The sequence below is a fragment of the Balaenoptera acutorostrata genome, chromosome 20 (assembly GCF_949987535.1).
Source record: "Balaenoptera acutorostrata chromosome 20, mBalAcu1.1, whole genome shotgun sequence".
NCBI lineage: Eukaryota > Metazoa > Chordata > Mammalia > Artiodactyla > Balaenopteridae > Balaenoptera > Balaenoptera acutorostrata.
This window is the reverse complement of record NC_080083.1, coordinates 47,685,061-47,706,303: the sequence shown is the minus strand read 5'-3', so window position 1 is coordinate 47,706,303 and position 21,243 is coordinate 47,685,061. Positions and strand designations below refer to the sequence as shown.

General features: G+C 34.5%; 1 protein-coding gene across 7 annotated transcripts in view; it reads left to right on the top strand.

Moving 5' to 3' along the window:
• The window catches only part of CDC27 (cell division cycle 27), a 58,549-nt gene extending 39,106 nt beyond the window's left edge, over positions 1–19,443 (top strand). For 2 of the 7 annotated variants that reach the window (XM_007175817.2, XM_028164910.2), the window contains exons 10-19: positions 179–278; positions 1,498–1,705; positions 1,914–2,086; positions 5,216–5,368; positions 6,271–6,479; positions 8,204–8,321; positions 10,583–10,711; positions 14,151–14,225; positions 15,110–15,202; positions 16,416–19,443. In XM_007175817.2, the coding sequence (XP_007175879.1) occupies positions 179–278; positions 1,498–1,705; positions 1,914–2,086; positions 5,216–5,368; positions 6,271–6,479; positions 8,204–8,321; positions 10,583–10,711; positions 14,151–14,225; positions 15,110–15,184 (1,240 nt within the window). In that variant the 3' untranslated portion in view covers positions 15,185–15,202; positions 16,416–19,443. Of the gene's footprint in view, positions 1–178; positions 279–1,497; positions 1,706–1,913; positions 2,087–5,215; positions 5,369–6,270; positions 6,480–8,203; positions 8,322–10,582; positions 10,712–14,150; positions 14,226–15,045; positions 15,203–16,415 lie in introns of all 7 variants that reach the window. The other 5 variants (XM_028164909.2, XM_028164908.2, XM_007175813.2 and 2 more) reach the window with 3 other exon arrangements.
• The last annotated feature ends 1,800 nt before the right edge of the window (positions 19,444–21,243 follow it).

Sequence of the window (21,243 nt, the reverse complement as noted above, 5' to 3'; positions counted from 1 at the left end):
TAACAAGAATCATTTTTTAAATAAGAGTTTTCATAGGGGGATGAGAAAAGGACTGATCTCATCAATTTTAGAATGCAAACATATTGAATGCATATTTTTTAATATACTTGAATTGAAACAATAGTTAATGGTCATAAACTGAGTTTTTTTTTTAATGTCTACTTTTATAATTTTTTAGTACAACACCTCAGGTATTGAGCCCCACTATCACATCTCCCCCAAATGCACTGCCTCGAAGAAGTTCACGACTTTTTACTAGTGACAGCTCTACAACCAAGGTAATTTAAAGATTTCTGTGTGTCACATTTACTTAATGCTTCCTCCTCTGAAATTTCTGTTCATCGATGACTCAATGTCTGATGAATAAATTATACTATTTAAAAAATTTTTAATGTTTTTTAATTTGGAGGACCATCTGTAACATTTGTAAATTTTCTTGGTCCTTTAATAAATATAACATTGTAGAAATTACAAAATTATAGTGATGGAGAGCAGGTCAGTGGTTATTAGGAGTTAGAACTGAGGGGAGCATAGCACAAGGGAATTTCTTTGTGTAGTGGTAGAGCAGTCCTATATCTTTATTGTGGCAGTTGATTACACAAATCCATACATGTGACAAAATTATACTGAACTATATACACCAAAATTTTTTAAAAGGTGCATGTGAAAACTGATGAAATCCAAATAAGATCTATAGTTTTGGTGCTAGTGTTGTACCAATTCCAATTTCCTGGATTTGATGGTGTACTACGGTTATGTCAAATGTTATCATTGGGAAAAATTGTGGGAAGAGTAAATGGAAATTTTCTGTGTTTTCTTTGCACGTTTCTTTGCACAATTGGAGGAACTTATACCTTTGGTAAATTTTCTTCATCCATTGACAAATATTATGGACAGTCTTTAACTCTGACATATATAGATCAGCAATTTTATACCTTATAAATTACAATGCTCTGAGACAATTAGATAGTTGTTGTATCTACTTACTTTCTTATTTTTAAATAATAAATGAAAGTGATGGGTTTTTTTTTAATGTTTGTTTGTTTCTTTATTTATTTATTTGGCTGCGTCGGGTCGTAGTTGCGGCACATGGGCTCTTCGTTGCGGCGCGCGGGCTTCTCTCTAGTTGTGGTGCTTGGACTTAGTTGCCCCACGGCATGTGGGATCTTAGTTCCCCAGCCAGGGATTGAACCCACGTCCCCTGCATTGGAAGGCAGATTCTTAACCATTGGACCACCGGGGAAGTCCCAAAAGTGATATACTTTCAATAAAGAGAAATGCTTAAAGCTAATGTACCTTAAACACTAGTTAGTTAATATGATTTATTTTCAGAATTGTTGCATTTGAAATTAAATGACTTTGATGACTTTTGTTTTCTGAGAAAAATACAGATCAATCAAAACTGTTTATTTTATATCTAATACTTGAGAAAAAGGGTTGGGAGGATGTCTAAAATAAATGAGTATAATAAGTGTGGGATTTTCCTTCTTGTTACAGGAGAATAGCAAAAAATTAAAAATGAAGTTTCCACCTAAAATCCCAAACAGAAAAACAAAAAGTAAAACTAATAAAGGAGGAATAACTCAACCTAACATAAATGATAGCCTAGAAATAACAAAATTAGACTCTGCAATCATTTCAGAAGGGAAAATCTCCACAATCACACCTCAGATCCAGGCATTTAATCTACAGAAAGCAGCAGCAGGTCTGTTTTAAATGCTTAATATCTTCTTTGTATTTTATTTTATTCACTTATTTTAAGTAAATTTATTTATGTTCATTAAAGTGCTTTCCATTTTTTTTCTGGATAGATGTTGGAATTTTTAGTGAATTATTTTGTAATTAGCCTTTCTAGAAAACCAGACTGCTTTACTGTGTTTTTCTCCTTTGTTTACTACATTGTTTTCTCCTAGAAGGTTTGATGAGCCTTCTTCGTGAAATGGGGAAAGGTTATTTAGCTTTGTGCTCATACAACTGCAAAGAAGCTATAAATATCTTGAGCCACCTACCGTCTCACCACTACAATACTGGTTGGGTCCTGTGCCAGATTGGAAGGGCCTATTTTGAACTTTCAGAGTACATGCAAGTAAGTATGAAAAATAGTTATATATGCCTTTCTAGAGATAATTTAAATTTAATTAAAATGCTTATGCTTGAGAAGGCTAGATCTAAAGGGTCAGTATTTATTATGTAATGTCTATATTTATTTTGTCACTATTTATAATTTATCAGCAAAATTCTTTCTGTGTTAAGGGGTAGTTTAAATTCTTTGGGATTACTTGAGATAGATTTGTAGAGAACCCAAGTCATCCATACATTCTTTTTTTTTTTTAATTTGTTTTTCCTTTTTTTTTTTTTTTTTGGCTTGTGTCGGGTCTTAGTTGGGGCACACAGGATCTTTGTTGAGGCATGCAGGATCTTTTTGTTACAGCACACGGTCTGCTTGGGTTTCTCTCTAGTTGTGCCGCTCGGGCTTCTCTCTAGTTGTGGCGGGCAGGTATTCTCTCTCTAGTTGTGGCGCGTGGGCTCTGTAGTTTGCGCATGCGGGCTCTCTCCTTGAGGCACGAGCTCAATAGTTGTGGCACTTGGGCTTAGTTGCCCCACAGCATGTGGGATCTTAGTTCTCGACCAGAGATCGAACCCGCGTCCCCTGCTTGAAAGGTGGGTTCTTTACCACTGGACCACCAGGGGAGTCCCCATCCATACATTCTTTTTTTTTTTAAGTTATACAATTTTTATTTATTTATTTATTTATTTATTTATGGCTGTGTTGGGTCTTCGTTTCTGTGCGAGGGCTTTCTCTAGTTGCGGCAAGTGGGGGCCACTCTTCATCGCGGTGCGCGGGCCTCTCATTATTGCGGCCTCTCTTGTTGCCGAGCACAGGCTCCAGACGCGCAGGCTCAGTAACTGTGGCTCACGGGCCTAGTTGCTCCACGGCATGTGGGATCTTCCCAGACCAGGGCTCGAACCCGTGTCTCCTGCATTGGCAGGCAGATTCTCAACCACTGCACCACCAGGGAAGCCCCCCCATCCATACATTCTTATGTGAAACATTTGTACTCTACTTAGTTGGATCTGAAAATATGTATTTACCATGTAATAGATATTTATAATCAATTCTTTCTACTATATATATAGAGTTCTTACTGGGATGACTTTTTGGCATTTAGTATGTTTTATAAATTTAATACTATGAAGAAAGTTGTATGTAATCGAGAACATAATGTCCGTATTACAAGGCTTTTATCATTTTAATTTTAATTATATTTGTTGCTTAAGTTATCTGTTTAAATCAAGAAAGGAGAGGATGATTAGTCTAAAGCCAAAGAAAATTCTAATTTACTCCCCATTTCTTCTTTCAAAGCACTTCATCCCCCGCCCCTAAACTTAAAATTAGAAAAACATTTTAAAAAAACTTTAAGAAACCTATATATTAGTAAAATTTCTCTAACATAAATTATTTAAAGTTGATAATAAGGTCACTCATTTGCCCTGATTACTTTCAGCATATATTTGAGTGCATGTTGTATCCTAGACTCTCTTCTGTACTGTAATATAGCTAGACAGATAATTGCTTGCCTTCAGAGAGCTTACTTTCTAGTAAGAGACATATTGTAAGCCAATAAATATATAAGGACAGGCAATAAGCATATGAAAGAAATAGCAATAAGTCATAGCAATAAGCAATAATAATAGCAATAAGCATATGACGTAGCAATAAGTCATATGAAAGAAAAATGAAGCATGGTAAGGAGATTGGGAGACAGTGAAGTATGGTGCTATTTTTAAAAAACATGCTCAGAAAAAGGTTACTTCTCCCTTAATGAGCCATGCAAAGCTCTAGGGGTGAAGTGTACTTCCAGGTAGAGAATAAATGCAGAAGATACCTATTCTTGTAATTTTGAGTACTAAAGAAAAAAGAGTTGTAGACAGAAAGACTTTTTCATTTCTGGATTGTGATTTTTTTAATTGGTACACAGGTAAAAGCTTTGTTCGGATTATTTCTTATTTATTGTTTCACAGGTACTTTACATGAATTTTATTGTTACCCCTAATTATAGAGCAGATGTAGACCCAGATATTTAACTAAAGAAAGCCTTTGTTTCAACTTAATTTAATAAGTTGTTTTTTTCATTTTCCTTTTTGTCCATGGCACAGTCACTTTTCAGAGGAAGCAATAGATTCTGAAAAATTTTAAACCAGAAGGTTTCCAAAACCTGTATTTGGCAGGTGGTTAGGTCTGTCTTCTCTTAACCAATGCATGTTTGAAAAATGCCCATTTGAAAAACTTATCTGTATAACTTTTAAGGGATTTCAGGGAAGTCACAAATCTAAGCTAATTTTAGATAGTATGTGGCCATATCTAAGAATTGTTCCTATTTTTCTAGTTTTATAAATTCTGTTTCCATATTTTGTCATCTTCATTTCATTAAGAGTAAACCAGATATTCCTTATTCTAAACTAAACTTGACTTTCAGAATTTTTAACTTACTGAATTGATAAACTGGGGAGCTACATAACCCAAAGCCTCAAACTTCAGGGGAGAGAAGCACAGTTCTGGAAGCTTTGAGTGTGGTGAGGAAAAACTTTGACCTGGTAGCTGAGAAGGGACCCTAAAGTCAAGAAAGTGCTGCAGAAGAAAAGGGAATTATACTAGGCAGGGACTATAGTTCCTAGCAGGTAAGACATTGGTGGAAATATTCAGTGCTCAACATGCCATAGGGTTGGCGGCTAGCCAAGCGTGTTTTTCCCCTAAAGTTTTCAACTCAACCTCTTAATAATCAGTACAAAAATAGGTTTTGTATTACAGAGGTCATTCTTCTCTCACCTTTCCTGAGAGTTATTCTATAAAGCCATAATTAAAACATGGAATAGTGTTTTTTGAGAATAAAATAATTGACTTCTTTTTAAATTATTAACTTTGTATAGATCTCTCTTCTGTCTTTTTGGTGGAAACAAATTTTCTTTTCAGAATTCATGTTCCTGCCATGACTTGTTTATAAAAACTAGGTTAAGTGTGAATATGATTACATCAGTATTTGACCTACCATGGAAGCTTCCTCAATTTGGCCATGTGTTAGTATCAATACTAGTTCACATAAACACTGTAAAACAAGGCAGCATTTAGGTCCTATGAGAACAGTGCCCAGCACTCTCCCTCTATATATGTAAATTGTATCAACTTGTTTTCCCCTTACTAGTTTTTATATTTCAGGCTGAAAGAATATTTTCAGAGGTTAGAAGAATTGAGAATTACAGAGTGGAAGGCATGGAGATCTACTCTACAACACTTTGGCATCTTCAAAAGGATGTTGCTCTTTCAGTTCTTTCAAAAGACTTAACAGATATGGATAAAAATTCACCAGAGGTAAATTAACTGAAACACTTTGCTTATGTGGCTATCTTTTTTTAATTTTTTTTTTTTTTTTTTTTTGCCTCACCAGCGCAGCTTGTGGGATTTTAGTTCCCTGACCAGGGAGTGAACACGGGCCCTAGGCAGTGACAGTGCAGAGTCCTAACCACTGAACCACCGGGAAATTCCCTGTAGCTATCTTTTGATCATCTTTACCAAACGGAAATGACCCAAATCATTCATTTAGTATCACCCACACTTATTTTCGTATTCTTCTGTATAGGCAGGGACTCAGAGAAGAAGGGGAAATCCTAGAGTATATGGTGCAGATTCACAAATAGAAAAATCATAAAGCAGATATTTCATTCAGGGTTAATCAAGATTTGGTTTTGTTATAATTGCTGTTGTCACCAAGAGTAGAGTTCATTAAACAGAAATAGAGATTTTTTTAAAGTGCTCATTTTAAATTAAAATAATAATTTTAACTGTCATTTTAAGACATAGGCACAGTTTACATGTTTCAGTCCTATAAGGATTTTATTTCCGTGCATCTCAAGAATACTGGGTGGTACTTCTATAACATATTTAAGCTTCTGTAGTCTCCATGAACACTGAATTGGCAAATACTGAACCATTGCTCCTAGGGGAAATATACACACACATATCACACTTGGATCCACCAGTGATCACTAAAGCACTGCAAGTATTGATTTTGGTTTTACAAATAAATTTTAGAAAGTAGACAAATTTGCCAATATGGAATCCATGAATGAGGATTGACTATATTAAAACTCTTTCAATTGTTGTCTTTCTGTTCTAACATCTGAGTCTTGATTTTAGTTATAGATTGCTTTTGTTAGAAAAAAATAAAACAAAATTTTAATTGTGCATTTGGTTCTTGTTTCCATTTTTTTAAGGCCTGGTGTGCTGCAGGGAACTGTTTCAGTTTGCAACGGGAACATGATATTGCGATTAAATTCTTCCAGAGAGCTATCCAGGTTGATCCAAATTATGCTTATGCCTATACTCTATTAGGGCATGAGTTTGTGTTAACTGAAGAATTAGACAAAGCATTAGCTTGTTTTCGAAATGCTATCAGAGTCAATCCTAGACATTATAATGCATGGTAAGTGCTAACAAAGTGCGAAGGCAGTGTCTTATTGATGGGGCTGATAGTAATTTTTCTTGTTAGATATCTCTTCGTTGTCATGAATTTGATTACTAACTAATACTTAAGAATGGTACATACTAGTTGATAACTTCTAACCAAAATGGTTTTTTATGTGAAATTTATACCTTTAACAAACTCTTAACTAATGCCAATAGAATTCCAGATCCTTATGTTCAACAGTTTCAACCTTTTCTCCTGCCAAATTTTTGCAAATAGGTGGTTTTGTTACTTTGATTTGCTACTTTTTCTTAGAACACTAAAATGGTGATTAAAATAGAAAGTGGTTGGGACTGTGGAAGGTTAATCTTTCGGGTTAATCATTATAGCAATTTTCTATTTGTCACTAAATCTGAAGCACTAGATTATTGAAATATATTTTTTCATTTGTGTATATGTGTTTTTTAATGGATATCTCATTTCTAAGCAGTTACATTGCCTGAAAGATGGCCTGATAAGTGCTAGCTTCTGCTGACCTATTAAACAGTCAGGCTTGCCAACATTCACATAAAGTTCTCTGTGATATTTTCAGAGCTCAGTTCTTAATAGGACTTCTGTTGTTTTTTAAATGTGTACTATCTGTTCTGCTATATTGCAATAGTTGCATTCTTAACAAAACTTTACCATATCAAATATTATGCTATAAAAATAATTGTTTCAGTTAGAGAAAAGGAGGAGTATTTAGACTAGCAAGCTTTTACTGGGAAGAATTTCAATATTGAGTTATTTAGGTAACTATATAAGTATTTAACTAAACATTAAGCAAATTTGTTTTTCCAACTCCAAGGTAAGTAGTCTTTCTTCAGCTATCTCCACTTTCACCATTATTAGCACAGAACTTTTCATACCTTTTGTTCACCTCTAACACAATTATAATTATAAACAAAACTACACAAATAAAGCAGATATACTATTGTGCTTTTTTTTCTTAATTATTTGGTGTTTATTCCCCATCATCATTAGCTAGTTTAGCCAAGAGGGATCCTTAATGTAAATTAGTCACAATGTGTTCATTTGATGTTTTGAAAATTCAGGAAAAATACCTGTATATCAAGTTAATGTACTGTTACATAGTCTTTAAAATGTATAATTTTGAAGTCTATTTGAAGCCTTTAAAAAATATAATTTTGAAGTCTATAAATTTTGAAATCTGTAGGAGCATATTTTTGACACAGTGAGTGGGGAGACGGGATGGAAGCAGAACATGACACTATGCATATTCTAATTATAGTATAAAATATATATGCATTTGGACAAATGACATGGAAGTAGCATTGTTAGGAGTTTAGGGTCTAGAATCATAAAGGAAGGAACTGATTAGAATCCTTGTTAGCTGTATAACTTTGGGCACACACACATGATAACCACTCAGTAAAAATTAGTTACTAAATCTAGATTGTAGTGGTGGGTCTAAGGATGTGGTTTCTTTTTTCCCTCATTGTTATAGTTTTATTTGATTGATTGATTAACTGGATTGGATTTATTGTTTTCACCTGTAAAAGTGACTTGTCTAGAATGCTTTGACAATTTTTTATCATGACTGATAGTTTTTGCCTATCCTAAGACCATCAGTATTTTTCTACTGGTTTATTAAAATGCCACATTCCATATATATCCTTTTATTAGTTGAACTAAATTAGCAGTTCATATCCCTAAAATTGTACTTTATTTTAAACTCTCAGGTATGGTTTAGGAATGATTTATTACAAGCAAGAAAAATTCAGCCTTGCAGAAATGCATTTCCAGAAAGCACTTGACATCAACCCTCAAAGTTCGGTTTTGCTTTGCCACATTGGAGTAGTAAGTAGCTTTCTAAGTATTGTTCAGTTAATCCCTTTTGAAATGTTTGTTATTGACTTAATTGCTATAATGAAAATTAGGGCTTTTTGTTATTGTTATTCTTGAAACAATATCCTGGATTCTTTTACAGCCAAAAATATTGCCTTTTTGCTTGGCATAAAGAGAAATCACTGGAGTACCCTCATTCCTTGGGCAAGTTACTTAATTTCTCTGAGGTTCTATTTTATGAATGACAAGTAATACCACCTTGCACACCTCACAGGGTTATTATAACACTCATATGAGATACTTCATATTTTTGAAAGCAGTTTTCTATATTAATATTTAGCACCTAAATTAAGTAATTAATAATTTAAGGCAAATGATTTCTTGTATTTTAGGCTCTGAGTGATATAGATATGTCAGGACTAATTAAAATTCTTATAAGGCAGTGTGGATTGCCAATTTTATATTTATATTTTTTTAATGTATCTGATAATAAGTTGTACTTTGATAAGATAGGAGAAAAGGTATGTTTGCTTTTTAAAATCTCATTTACTAGTTTCTCTGCAAGCATGGTACCTTAAGTTCTTTTTCTTGCCCTCTCACCCCCTTCCCCTCTCCCTCTTTCCTTCCCCTGCCCCTTTTTCTTTCTCTCAGCAAGTTTGGCTTTTGTGTGAACAAGCGTACAATATGAGGAAAATTATATTAGTTTGGAATTTCACTATTCATTTTGGGGGAAGAATTCTAGTTCTTTATAATTTCTTAAAAATTGACATGGTAACTTCTTTTATAGTTAGATAATGTGCAAAAAATATAAAGTATGTCAAATTAAAGATTTTTTTTTTCTATCACTTTACTTAAGATAAACCAAAGTTGATTATCTCTTGATACCTTTTAGTGAAGTTGAACATTTTTTAAAGTAGGCTTGCTTCTAAAGTTATTGTGGAACAGATTGTTTTATAATTTTGAGTGGTTTATTTGAAGTTTTTAGATAAAAGAGTATGCTCCTCTATTAGGGAACCTAGTATTTAGGATTTCAGTTCTGTGAGCAGAATATTTGGCCACATGTAGTAATAACCTTCTGCAAAGATCATTGCATATATGAATTTAGCACCAGATGTTGGCAGTACCTACTCTCACATTCTTGTTTGTTAAAGTTCCACAATCACATCCATTCACTCCACTTTATTTTATTTTATTAACTTATTTATTTTTATTGAGATTTTCAAGGAACGTAATTTCAGTTTTAATCCCACTTTCCAATCACACTCAAGTTCCAGGTAAGAGACTGGGTCACGGTTTCATAATTATACGATATAAAACAGACAAAGTGTGATGGTTGAACACCCCCCACTGGCCAGTTTCTAAAGCCCATAGTCCAGCATTGTGTGATCTGTGGGTTCTAAGACCTAGAAAGGTCACTTATCTTTGCTATAGTTTCCCTGTTTTTGTTTTTTTTTTGAAGTATAGTTGATTTACAATGTTGTGTTAGTTTCAGGTTTTCAGCAAGATGATTCAGTTATATATATATATTCTTTTTCAGATTCTTTCCCATTATAGGTTATTATGAGATATTGAATATAGTTCCCTGTGCTATACAGTAGGTCCTTGCTGTTTATGTATTTTGTATATAGTAGTCTGTATCTGTTAGTCCCAAACTCCTAATTTATCCCTCCCCCACCCCTTTCCCTTTGGTAACCGTAAGTTTGTTTTCTATGTCTGTGAGTCTGTTCCACTTCATTGTAACATATAATTCATCTAAGGAGGAACAGAGCAGAATATGAGTACACATGAATAAATAGTGAGACTTGGTTGGTTTTCTTTTAAGTTATTTAAAATAAATTATTTACTACCCAGAATTACAGATCAATGGTTTTCAAATATGTAAAGCAGAAGGACCATTGTTAAAACAAATTCCTAAAATAGGTAAAAGTGTAATTGTTCCGAGTGAAACAGGGTTGGTAAGTTTTAGAGCCAAATCCTCTAGGGGTTCTTGGAAAGTTTCGAAAAGTCTAATATTTAGAGGACCATAATAAATCTGTTAAAATGTGAGTATTATCTAGCTAAATAGTACAGATTTTCTTGAGAAGGAAGACAAAGTTTTTTCTTATCTTTTAGGCTTAAAGGTAACCAACTATCTACTCTAAAGGTAGAATCTTGATTATCATTATGTAGGGTAATGGTGAATTGGGAGCTATGTTGGTTTTGAGTCACACTATTTGGTTTTCACCTTTCCTCATAAATATCAAAAGGAAAAATAGGATCTTTATTTCTTACAGGTTCAGCACGCGCTGAAAAAATCTGAGAAGGCTTTGGATACCCTAAACAAAGCCATTGTTATTGATCCTAAGAACCCTCTATGCAAATTTCACAGAGCCTCAGTTTTATTTGCAAATGAAAAATATAAGGTAAGATATATATATGTATCTTAATCCTCTCCAACATTGTACTGCTTAAGTTTTACCCCTTTTTTAATAAACTAAAAGTTATTTATACTTGAATTTTTATCTTAGTCTATTTTCCCCATTTTTAAAAGCTATTAATTTCTTTTTTGTGCCTGTGTGATTTTATTTCTTCATGAGAAGTACTCATGGGAAGGATGGGTGTATGGATATTTAGGAATATATGGTTATCCCTTGAAAAGATTTCCTATGTGGAAAGGCAGTTATCTTAAATGTAAAACCTAAACCATCCTGTTAGGACCAAAATATGTGAACAGATGACAAATGAATGTGCATTTTTCAATAAGTATTTATTTGAGTATCTGTTATATGTCAGGCACTAGGAATATAGTGGCAAGTGAAGCAACCATATTTCCTGCCTTTGAATAGTTTACCATCTAGTACCCTTCTAGAGGGAGAACAGACATTAATCAAATAATCACAAGAATAATACATAAAGGAAAAGTATACATAGTGAGTTATGAGATCTTGTAACAGGGAGACTAGGTAATCATAAGCTATGAATCCAAAGTTTTGATTTTAAGTTCAGGTTACTTTTTAAATAAATTCAGGCTCTTTCTACTAAAAACAGTTAAAAACTTACCAAAAAAATACCCGAAATTTAAGTGCACGAAAAAACTTGGGCTAAATAATCCATTTTAGTAGACTCTTTCCCTAGAAATCTGTTCTTCCAGTATGCATTGAAATTTGCTGAAATCGAAAAATACAAACTTGGTGGTAAGCCCTTAACTTTTTACAAGACTGAGAAAGATATATAAAGGGATTAAATGTATAATTTATTCTTTGTCATTTATTCAGTAATTCTTCTAGTCTTGCTCTGGTTTTCTTTATGAAGAAGTGGATGTCTAATCCTACTGTTCTGTCCTTTTAAAACTTCTTTTAAATCTGATAAACACTTTTAACTTGCTCTTTGACGTACTATAATTGTAATTCAGCATTTGTTTTCGTTTTTTTGCTTCACTGTACTTTTCTAGATATGTGGTCAGGTTTTTCTGTTGAAGGATTTTATTCAATTTATTGTTCTTAAAGCCATTTTAATGCCACCACACTTACCAGGAATGCCATGTAAATCAGCCCTATACTTGCTTCAAGAAGCTCATGTTCTAATCTGACCCACTGTCCAGGCCGTAATGGTTATAGTCATTTTTGAGTACCAGCTTGGGGCTTGGCTGAATTATAGGCCTACTTTGATGCATGGATTAGATACAGGTAGAAAAAGGGCATAAGGAACAGTTACTGATTGCTTCTGAAATGTCCTGCCTCCAAAATGAAAATCAAATTGTGTTAGAGGGCCACCTCAGTCTCTCTGTGGCAAAAACGTTACTAGGCACCACCCTATTGAATGTGTTGTGTTGATATCTAGTTGTGTAAGTCTTAAGTCTTTTAGGGCAAAAATGAGAACTCTGGTGCTGTGTTAGACACTATTTCTCAATATTTCTCACTACTTCTCACTATTTTTCTATTTGCAAGTAGATTATCGGGGGGGAGGCATGATAGATACATGAAATTTTGATAACAGTTGTAACGTACAGTCAGAGGAAAAAACACACATCGATTCTGAACTGTGTGAACTGTGTGTGGTGTAGAAGTAAAGAAGTTTTGGGGTATGTTATCTTGATTAAATTTTCTTTAAAACAGTGATTCCCAAAGTATGGTCTGGGAACTTCTGTTGGGGGGGGCCCAGAAACCCTTTCAAGAAGTCCACAAGGTCAAAACTATTTTCATAATAATATTTAGATGTTATTTGCCTTTTTCACTTTCATTTTCTCCCCAGTGTACAGTGGAATGTTTCAAAAACTACTTGATGTGATATCATAAGAGATTGAATGCAGAAGCAGATAAGAGAGTCCAGCTGTCTTCTGTTAACCAGAGATTTGCAAAAATGTTAAGCAATGTCACTCTTCTCACTGATTTTTTATTGTTCTGATTAGAAAAATATTATGTTAGTTAACATAACTAGGCCAGATTCCTAACAGTGGGATTGCTGAATCAATGTTTACATGCAGTTTTTAACTTAATAGATAATGCTAAGTTGTCCTCACACAGAGGTTGCATCAATTTACAGTTCTGCCCTCAGTGATGAGAATACCTGATTTCCCTCACTCATGGTAACTTTATGTAACATCAAACTTTTTATTTTTGTCCATTTACTAGGTGAAAAATTGACAGTATCTCATTTGGGGAGCCAGTTTTTTTGTTTTTTATTTTTGGCTGTGTTAGGTCTTCGCTGCTGCCCTCGGGCTTTCTCTAGTTGTGGCAAGCGGGGCCACTCTTCGTTGTGGTGTGCGGGCTTCTCGTTGTGGAGCCTGGGCTCCAGGCACATGGGCTTCAGTAGTTGCAGCACGTGGGCTCAGCAGCTGCGGCTCGTGGGCTGTAGAGTGCAGGCTCAGCAGTTGTGGCACACGGGCTTAGTTGCTCCGCGGCATGTGGGATCTTCCCAGACCAGGGCTCGAACCCATGTCCCCTGCATTGGCAGGCAGACTCCCAACCACTTCGCCACCAGGGAAGCCCCAGTTTTTATTTTTAATCATCATATCTTCCTTTTAAATACAAATGCAATGTTCCTATCTGTCTTTTCAATCTCCTGAACCCTTTAGCAGTGGTCAGAAAATCGCTAGATAATTTTAACTCAATTCAGAGGGTTATATTTTAGGCTCTTCATCATTAGTTAAAATGGCAGGTTGGGGGCTTCCCTGGTGGCGCAGTGGTTGAGAATCTGCCTGCCGATGCAGGGAACACGGGTTCGAGCCCTGGTCTGGGAAGATCCCACATGCCGCGGAGCAACTGGGCCCGTGAGCCACAACTACTGAGCCTGCGCGTCTGGAGTCTGTGCTCCGCAACAAGAGAGGCCGCGATAGTGAGAGGCCCGCACACCGCGATGAAGAGTGGCCCCCGCTTGCCACAACTAGAGAAAGCCCTCACAGAGAAACAAAGACCCAACACAGTCATAAATAAATAAAATTAAAAAAAAAAAAATGGCAGGTTGGTATTCAAAGCTTAGTGCTGGTGTCAGGGAGAAGGTAAATTAACAGAACTTAAGAGTTGTTCTGCAACTTAGTTTTTAAAACACTTTCATATACAGTGTGATGGAGTTTAGTTATTTTAAACAAAATGGTGACAAAAGCAAGGGTTGTCACCTCCATATTTCACAAAGAATTGTATGTGTTTTCAGTGAATTTTGGTGAATTCCTGCCACTTCTTAGTTCCTGTTGTCATAAGTATTTTCCTTGCATTTTATTTTCACAACAAGAATTAATGCAACAAGGAAGTACACTGATTAAGATCTAGTAAGCTTTAGTTAAGATGATTTGGGAAATTAAATAAAAACACTTGCTTAGTCAAAACTGGACAATTTTGCTACTGTGTTTTTCTTTGCTTTTTTCAGTCTGCTTTACAAGAACTTGAAGAATTGAAACAAATTGTTCCCAAAGAATCCCTCGTTTACTTCTTAATAGGAAAGGTAAAGATTGGGGCCCTGGTTCTAAACTGTGACTTTCATAACAAATATTAATTTTTGAAGAATAAATATAATATTTTATTGTGCAGTATCTATTGAGCAAATTCAACTAGAGCTCTGAACTAATTGCTCTGGAAATAAAGAATGGATTTAGTTTTAACATTTAAGAAGATGATATCGTAATGAAGAAGCAAGAACACACACCCTATAACCCTAATCCTTCTATAGTTTTGGAAGTGTATTAGCACTTGCAGCCAATGGCCAGTAATGAGTTCATAACTGAGGCTACCTCAAGGAAAGCCCTTAGCTTCCAATTATCAATAAAATACTCAAACATCCCCCAAAAGAAGAAAAGTAATGCCACTGTGTTGTTTAGTTTGAAAAAATGGCTTGCAAAATTTCCAAGGCCAGACTAGTCAGGATTTTACACACTGGGCCCCCAGATGCCAGTTGGTTAAGGTAGCTGAGGACAGTGGACAGGTGCTGAGAGTTGATGTAACTCCGTTTAAAGTCAGTGTAAATGAATGCTAATCAAGCAGCTTATAGTCCATTTCTTTCCATTATCATTGTTCCAGACAGAGTGAGATTTATTGGAAGCTCACTACCTGAGAGATACAGGCAAGGAATTCTGAAAATAATATCTGAATATATTAAAAGGAACTCAAAAGTTGGTATGAATTCTTCGATAGGATGAAAATGTCCTACTCATCAGATTGAATTTATAGCACATAATCAAGAGCCTAATTTAAATTTAAAATGCTTAGGATTTTATAGCTGAAGCTTACAACTTAATGAAAAATGTAGTGCTGCTGTTTATTTTTAGGTTTACAAGAAGTTAGGTCAAACGCACCTCGCCCTGATGAATTTCTCTTGGGCTATGGATTTAGATCCTAAAGGAGCCAATAACCAGATTAAAGAGGCGATTGATAAGCGCTACCTTCCAGATGATGAGGAGCCAATAACCCAAGAGGAACAGATCAGTGAGTATCATCCATGTAAATTAGGTTTATATGTGGTTATTCAAAGCAGAAAGCTAGTGAAACACCACATCAGAGTTGGTAAGATGAAACATATTTCTTTATGGCACAGAATAAACATGGAAATTTTTTGGAGTATTCAGAAAGCTACCTTTTGTATAAGGATTTAGGGACTGCTTTTTTATTTTATCTCTAACCATGATAGATTCTTTATACCAAATGAAATTTTAGGGAAGTTGCACAGGGTCGTGTAATAACAGCGTGCATATGGAGCCAGGTAACTAGTTTCAGTTCTGGATCTAGTTTGCTGTGTGATTTTTGTCAAATCCATTGCTGATTTTTACCTAAGCTTCAATCTGTGTAACTAATGCCTGCCTTATCTGCTTCATAGGAACGTGGTAGGGGGAGAAAAGATGATAGGTGTGACTATGTTGAAAACATTGTAAGTGCTAAGTGAATGAATAATAAATTTGTGCACATTTTAAAGTACTGACAGATCTGTAGTAGCTATTCAAATTCTATGTAGCTCTCACAAATCTAAAATCTAAATATATGGCAAATATATTTAAATGGAGAGGTCAAGAAAAGAGGAAGGAGCAAAGAATTAGATTGATAATTTAAGGCAATAAATACTCTATCCCTATATTGAATCACTATATTGTACACCTGAAACTAATATAATATTGTAAATCAGCTATACATCAATTAATTAAAAAGCAAAAAATATATATACTCTATCCCTTAATTGAGAGTATGTCTTAAAATAATTAGTGAGAGCCAAGACTTAATATATTAATATTTTTTAATAAGAGAATTGAGAGACCTCTGATGAGATAAACTAAGATGGCTTTGTTCCAGAAATATATTTATATTCTATATTTTTGTGAACTATCGGGGACTGTCCCCAAAGTGGAGTCAACAATTGGACAGAATGTCAGAGAATAGTTCTGATTCTTAGGTTAGGAATAGGAATTCATTAGGGAGAGGCAGTTTTAGTAGTTAAAACTCTTAAAGGTTAAATGCAATAAAATAATCTTAGACATGCTATAAAATAAGGAACTTGAATTGCATTTTATTGAAGGATATCAGGATTTTTAAGGGCTTTTATTTAAGGTCTCATCTCTCTGAATATAATAGTTTTCTTTACTTGTTTTCATGAACCAACAAAAAATATTTGTCAGATATCTTACTGTAGACTTTTGTTTTATTTTTAAAGTGGGAACAGATGAATCCCAGGAGAGCAGCATGACAGATGCGGATGACACACAACTTCATGCAGCTGAAAGTGATGAATTTTAACTTCTGGAAATCAAGACTTTTGCAACTGGATGTGTGACTAGTGCTGACGTGTTTCTTGTCCTTCCATGTACTGAGTCTTCACTCTTGAGCCAGCAGTGTCATCATCCATCACTTATACCCTGAGTGTGCCCCTTTCATTGGACCCTGACTGTACACAGAATGAAAGGCAGTGCAATATTTAGCTGCTAACAAGACTGGCTCTTTCACCAGTATGAATGACAATTTAGAGGGTAGGGTGGGAAACTTTCTTTTCTTTTTTTTCTTTAATCTCCCTTTGTTGGAAAGCTATCATGGAAGGAAGAGTTTTGTTTTATCTTGAAGGAACCATTAGATATGGAAAATGGTGATGAACCAGAATCTCTTGGTCGTTTTTCCAAAAATTTGTTTTTACTTGGTTCTGTTTCTGATAAACAGAGTGACTGACCTTCATTTCTAGGTTCTTCAAGAATGGTGTTAGCAAGTGCCAGGTGGAACAATAAAAGACATTGCCTATAACAGAGTAACTTGATTGCCAAGGAATGTAAATTACCTTAAAATTGCAGTATCTCCCGTAAACAAATATAATGGGCATATTGGAACTCATATGTAGGAATCAATATCCCTCCATACAGTGTACACTTATTCTTGGCAAGAATACTTTAATGTCTAACCAAGAATTTTAATTTATTCATCTTGCTTCAAAGTGTTGATCATTGTTGTCTAGGTATTACAAACTTTAAAATTGGTCCTTACCATATTGCCTCCTCTCTTTGAGCTCTGTGGGATCACCTTTAACATTCAGAGATGATAGAAGGGTTGCCCACTGAAAAGCCAAAAAAAGGCTCTTAATAACCATTTAAGTTCACCAGAAGAATCAAAATGAGAACACTAAATGGAAAGACTTTAAGAGATCATGATAGTGAAAGCCTTAATAAAATCAGAATCCTACCATAACCTTGAATCTATATTTGTTCAAGACAGTATCCCTCTGACTTTTCTAAATGTTTAAGCAGGGTGCAAGAATGTGTGGTTACCTTCAGTTGAGGTCATTTCCATTCTTTTCAGCCCTCTGCTTCAAATTATTTTCAATAGTGTGAGTCACCAAAACATTTACTGAGAGTGATTGGGTTTAGGATATTAGAAATTCTTAGCTGAAAAAAAAACCCCGCTCTTACGAAGGAGAGGAGTTCTCTTTTGAGTTTGTCATAATATAGGTTGATGTCCTTGGGGAATGACCATAATTTTAAAGATCTAATTATGCATAATGAAATGGGAATTATTGGAATTTCACAGTAACCAATTTAAAGTCTTAAATTGTGTATCTCCTTTATTGTAATGTACTGAAATTTTTAGAGAAACTTTAGTTAACATTTTATTAAGTGCCAATGTCAGAATATAACAAATTTATAGTTTCTTATGAATGACAGGCCTACAGTTATTGTTTTGGATTATTTGATGAAGGACAAACTTATCTACTGGTTACCTGTATTTGTTAGTCAAGCTGTGAAAATAAGGTGGATTACAGAAGATAAGAAAAAAATTTTAGCCTGTAGACTCAGTAATTTTTATCATTTACTGTTAATCTGCTGATTTGAATGTGGCTTAGATACTGTTACAAACTAATTCAAGTCAGAGTCTTAGATTAGGTATTGGGTGCCAGAGAGGTATTTAACAAAATTTTCTACCTAAATCTATATATGTGCTGCCTAAAAAAAAATAATTTATAAGAAAAGGGAAAGGTTGTGAGTAAACGAATATCATTAAAAATTCCCAAAGGCTAGCACTTGGATTCTAACAAATATTCCATTTTTATCCATTAGTTCTGTAATATTTAATTTTATATTATTTTATTTTTTTAATTGGCAAATCATAAGCCAGCTGTATAACAGTATCAAATATAGAGTTTCATAGAAAGCTTTGAACTGAGCTCTTTGTTACAAAGCTTGGAGAAAGCTGTGCTCAGAAAACAATTTGCTAATGTATAATTAGTTATTTTTTGTAGTAGGAATTTATGTCCTGTGCCAGAAGTAAGTCTTTCTGGTACTAATTTTGAGACCAAGGATAAAAGGATAGTTGTGGAAGGCACAGCATGGCAATGGTTGGCTGAGGGATAATCAGCCTAAGCTTGACCTGATTGCATTTTCCTCACACCTCTACTTTCAAAGTCATTTAGGTATTTGAAGCCTTATTTCCCACCTATTTACTGTTTCTGGCTTTCTCTTTTCTTCTTTCTTTTTTGCTTGGAATGGAGATCAAACAACCAGAAGAAGATGTGCGTTTTGATCAAGCAAAATGTTTGCTTCAAATTTCAGAAGTTATTTTGAAGGAAATCAGAAATACTAAGTACTTTGACGTCCTTGTTTCTCTTTAAGCTTTTCACACGTGTGTGTGTATATATATATATACATACACACACACACACACACTCTCTTGTTCAGAAGTTATGTTGTGGCATTGGATATTTTCCCCCTTGGAAATGGTTCTTAACTCTGGGATTTTAGAAGTTTGGAAATATTTTTTCAAGAGAACAATGGTACTCAAAATAATGAAAGGTGGTCCTACTTTTTCTGTATTTCATTACTTTAAAATTTTTATTTTTTCCAAGAACTGCAAGTGACATTTGAACCATGCTGCTGTTGTACCTTAAACAAAAACTCAGTGATAACCAGTATTTAGTCTATTAAAAATGCTCTTTTTGAAGAAAAAAGTTTGCAAGTCTCTGTTTAGCCAGAGTATAGTATGGGTCTTCACAAGAAATATGGTGACCTGTTTTCTTTGTGAAAACCTAGGAAAATGCAAGTGTGGGTGTGATGTGTGTGTTCTATTTGCATTGAAACAATGTAATTTTGTGTCTTCTTTTTGCTTTTCCTGACTTATTTCGGAAATTGTACAGTCTTGGGGGGGAAAGTCTTTTCTGTTAATATATTTGCAATTCATTAAAGGATATGGAAAATCCAAATAAATTACTTTTGAAAGCAAATTTATAATCAAGTCATTAAAGCTATATAAGAGCTGTGCCATCTGTATTTTTATAGTAAGGCACAGCAAAACAGTGAAAGATTACAGTTTCATGTTCCACAAAAGTCTAGGGCAGTGTTTCTCTATTTTTTTTTAACTTACACCCTCTTCTAATATATATATATATATTTTTTAACTCACGCCTTTTTTTAGTATTATTTGGAATGTCAAAATAAATATTGTGACCAAAAAATGGTAACTTTTAGAATGTATTTTTCCCAAACTACAAAAGTCCCTTGCCAGCAGCTGCTACTTTGCGAGTCAACTGCTTATTATTCTTTAATCATGTGATTTCTGAAATTCCTTTGAAAGGGACACACAGCTTTTTTGTTCTAATCAGAATCAATTTTAAATATCAAGATCTGAAAGAAGTAGAATATAGAAACCAAATTTTACTCTAGTTTGATATCTTGGAAAAAGGGTAGCGAGCTGAAGGGTTTTGTTCAGACTTGAAGAAAGGGTAGCAATAGGGAAAAAGACACAAAGTGAGGTGCGCTGGGCAGGTGAGAAGGAATGACTCAGACCGTAACCTTCCCTAGGACCGGCCATTTGCTGTCAGCAGGGCAGGGATAACTAGAAGTGTAGGTAGGAAGTATTCTTTGGTTTGTTTAGCCTCTAATTAATGGTTCATGAAGGTTCAGAAGGGCAAACTTTGCTAAATATGTTTAGTGAGTTCTTGCCATGTGTACCGTGTTACTTACCTTGTGTACAGTATTTTCAGTCCTCAACCCTATAAGGTAGGTGCTACTGCATTTTACAAAAGAGAAAACCAAGACTCAACTATTAAATGATAGAGCTGGACACTTTTGGCTTTTGTGTATGTTCAAAACCTTTTACTTAGTTTTGGACTTCTCTGGAAGTTTCAGATCATATCTAATGTTAACTCTCAAGTGTCCTCCCTAGCATTTTGACATTGAGTATCACAGAAGTTCGGGTTTTACAAAGGAAACTTTATTACTAACTGTAGATTTAAATCTATTATATGCTTAGTCCTTTGAAGGGGCTTTTACGTGTATCCTGCCTCTGTACTTTTCACACTGAAACTGAAAGCGGTATCCCTTTCTTGAGTAACTAGAATTTGCTTTAAAGTAGGAAATTTTAAGTCCTTGATTTTCCTTCCATTCTTACTTTTTTTTTTTATTACCAATTTCCCTTAACACAAGCATTCTTTTTATTCAACACCCTCAAAATGGAATTTTCAATTTGAGGCTAAAAGCTATATTTGAGAAGAAAATTCAAATGCATAATGCATCACTGGAGTTGGAATAAGAAAAAGAGTAAGTAACAGTGGGAGCAAAGAAGAACAATGAAGTAGAATTAAGGTTTCTAATCATGTATTTTCAAAAAGCACTAGACTGATATCTAGGGAATGTAGACTTTGCCCCTTAGTTGCTGTGTGACCCTGAACAATTAAACTTTTTTTCTCATCAATACAAAGAATATCAGATCTACCCTTCTTATCCCACAGAGGACTGAGGATCACATGTGTTAAAGCAGGGAAGTGCTTTGTCAAACTAAAGCACTGTACAAATACACAGTGGTATTATCAGGGTGGAGGTGATGTTATAGAAACATCACAAATAGAAACACATAGATACACATATACTATATACTATACATATAATCTGACATTTTATATCCTGCAACCCCTGAACGAGAACTTACAGCTATACTGGCATAACTATCTGCAAATCACCCCAAATAACATGTAGTATGAGGTGTTAGATTTTTCTCAATACTTTGTGAGT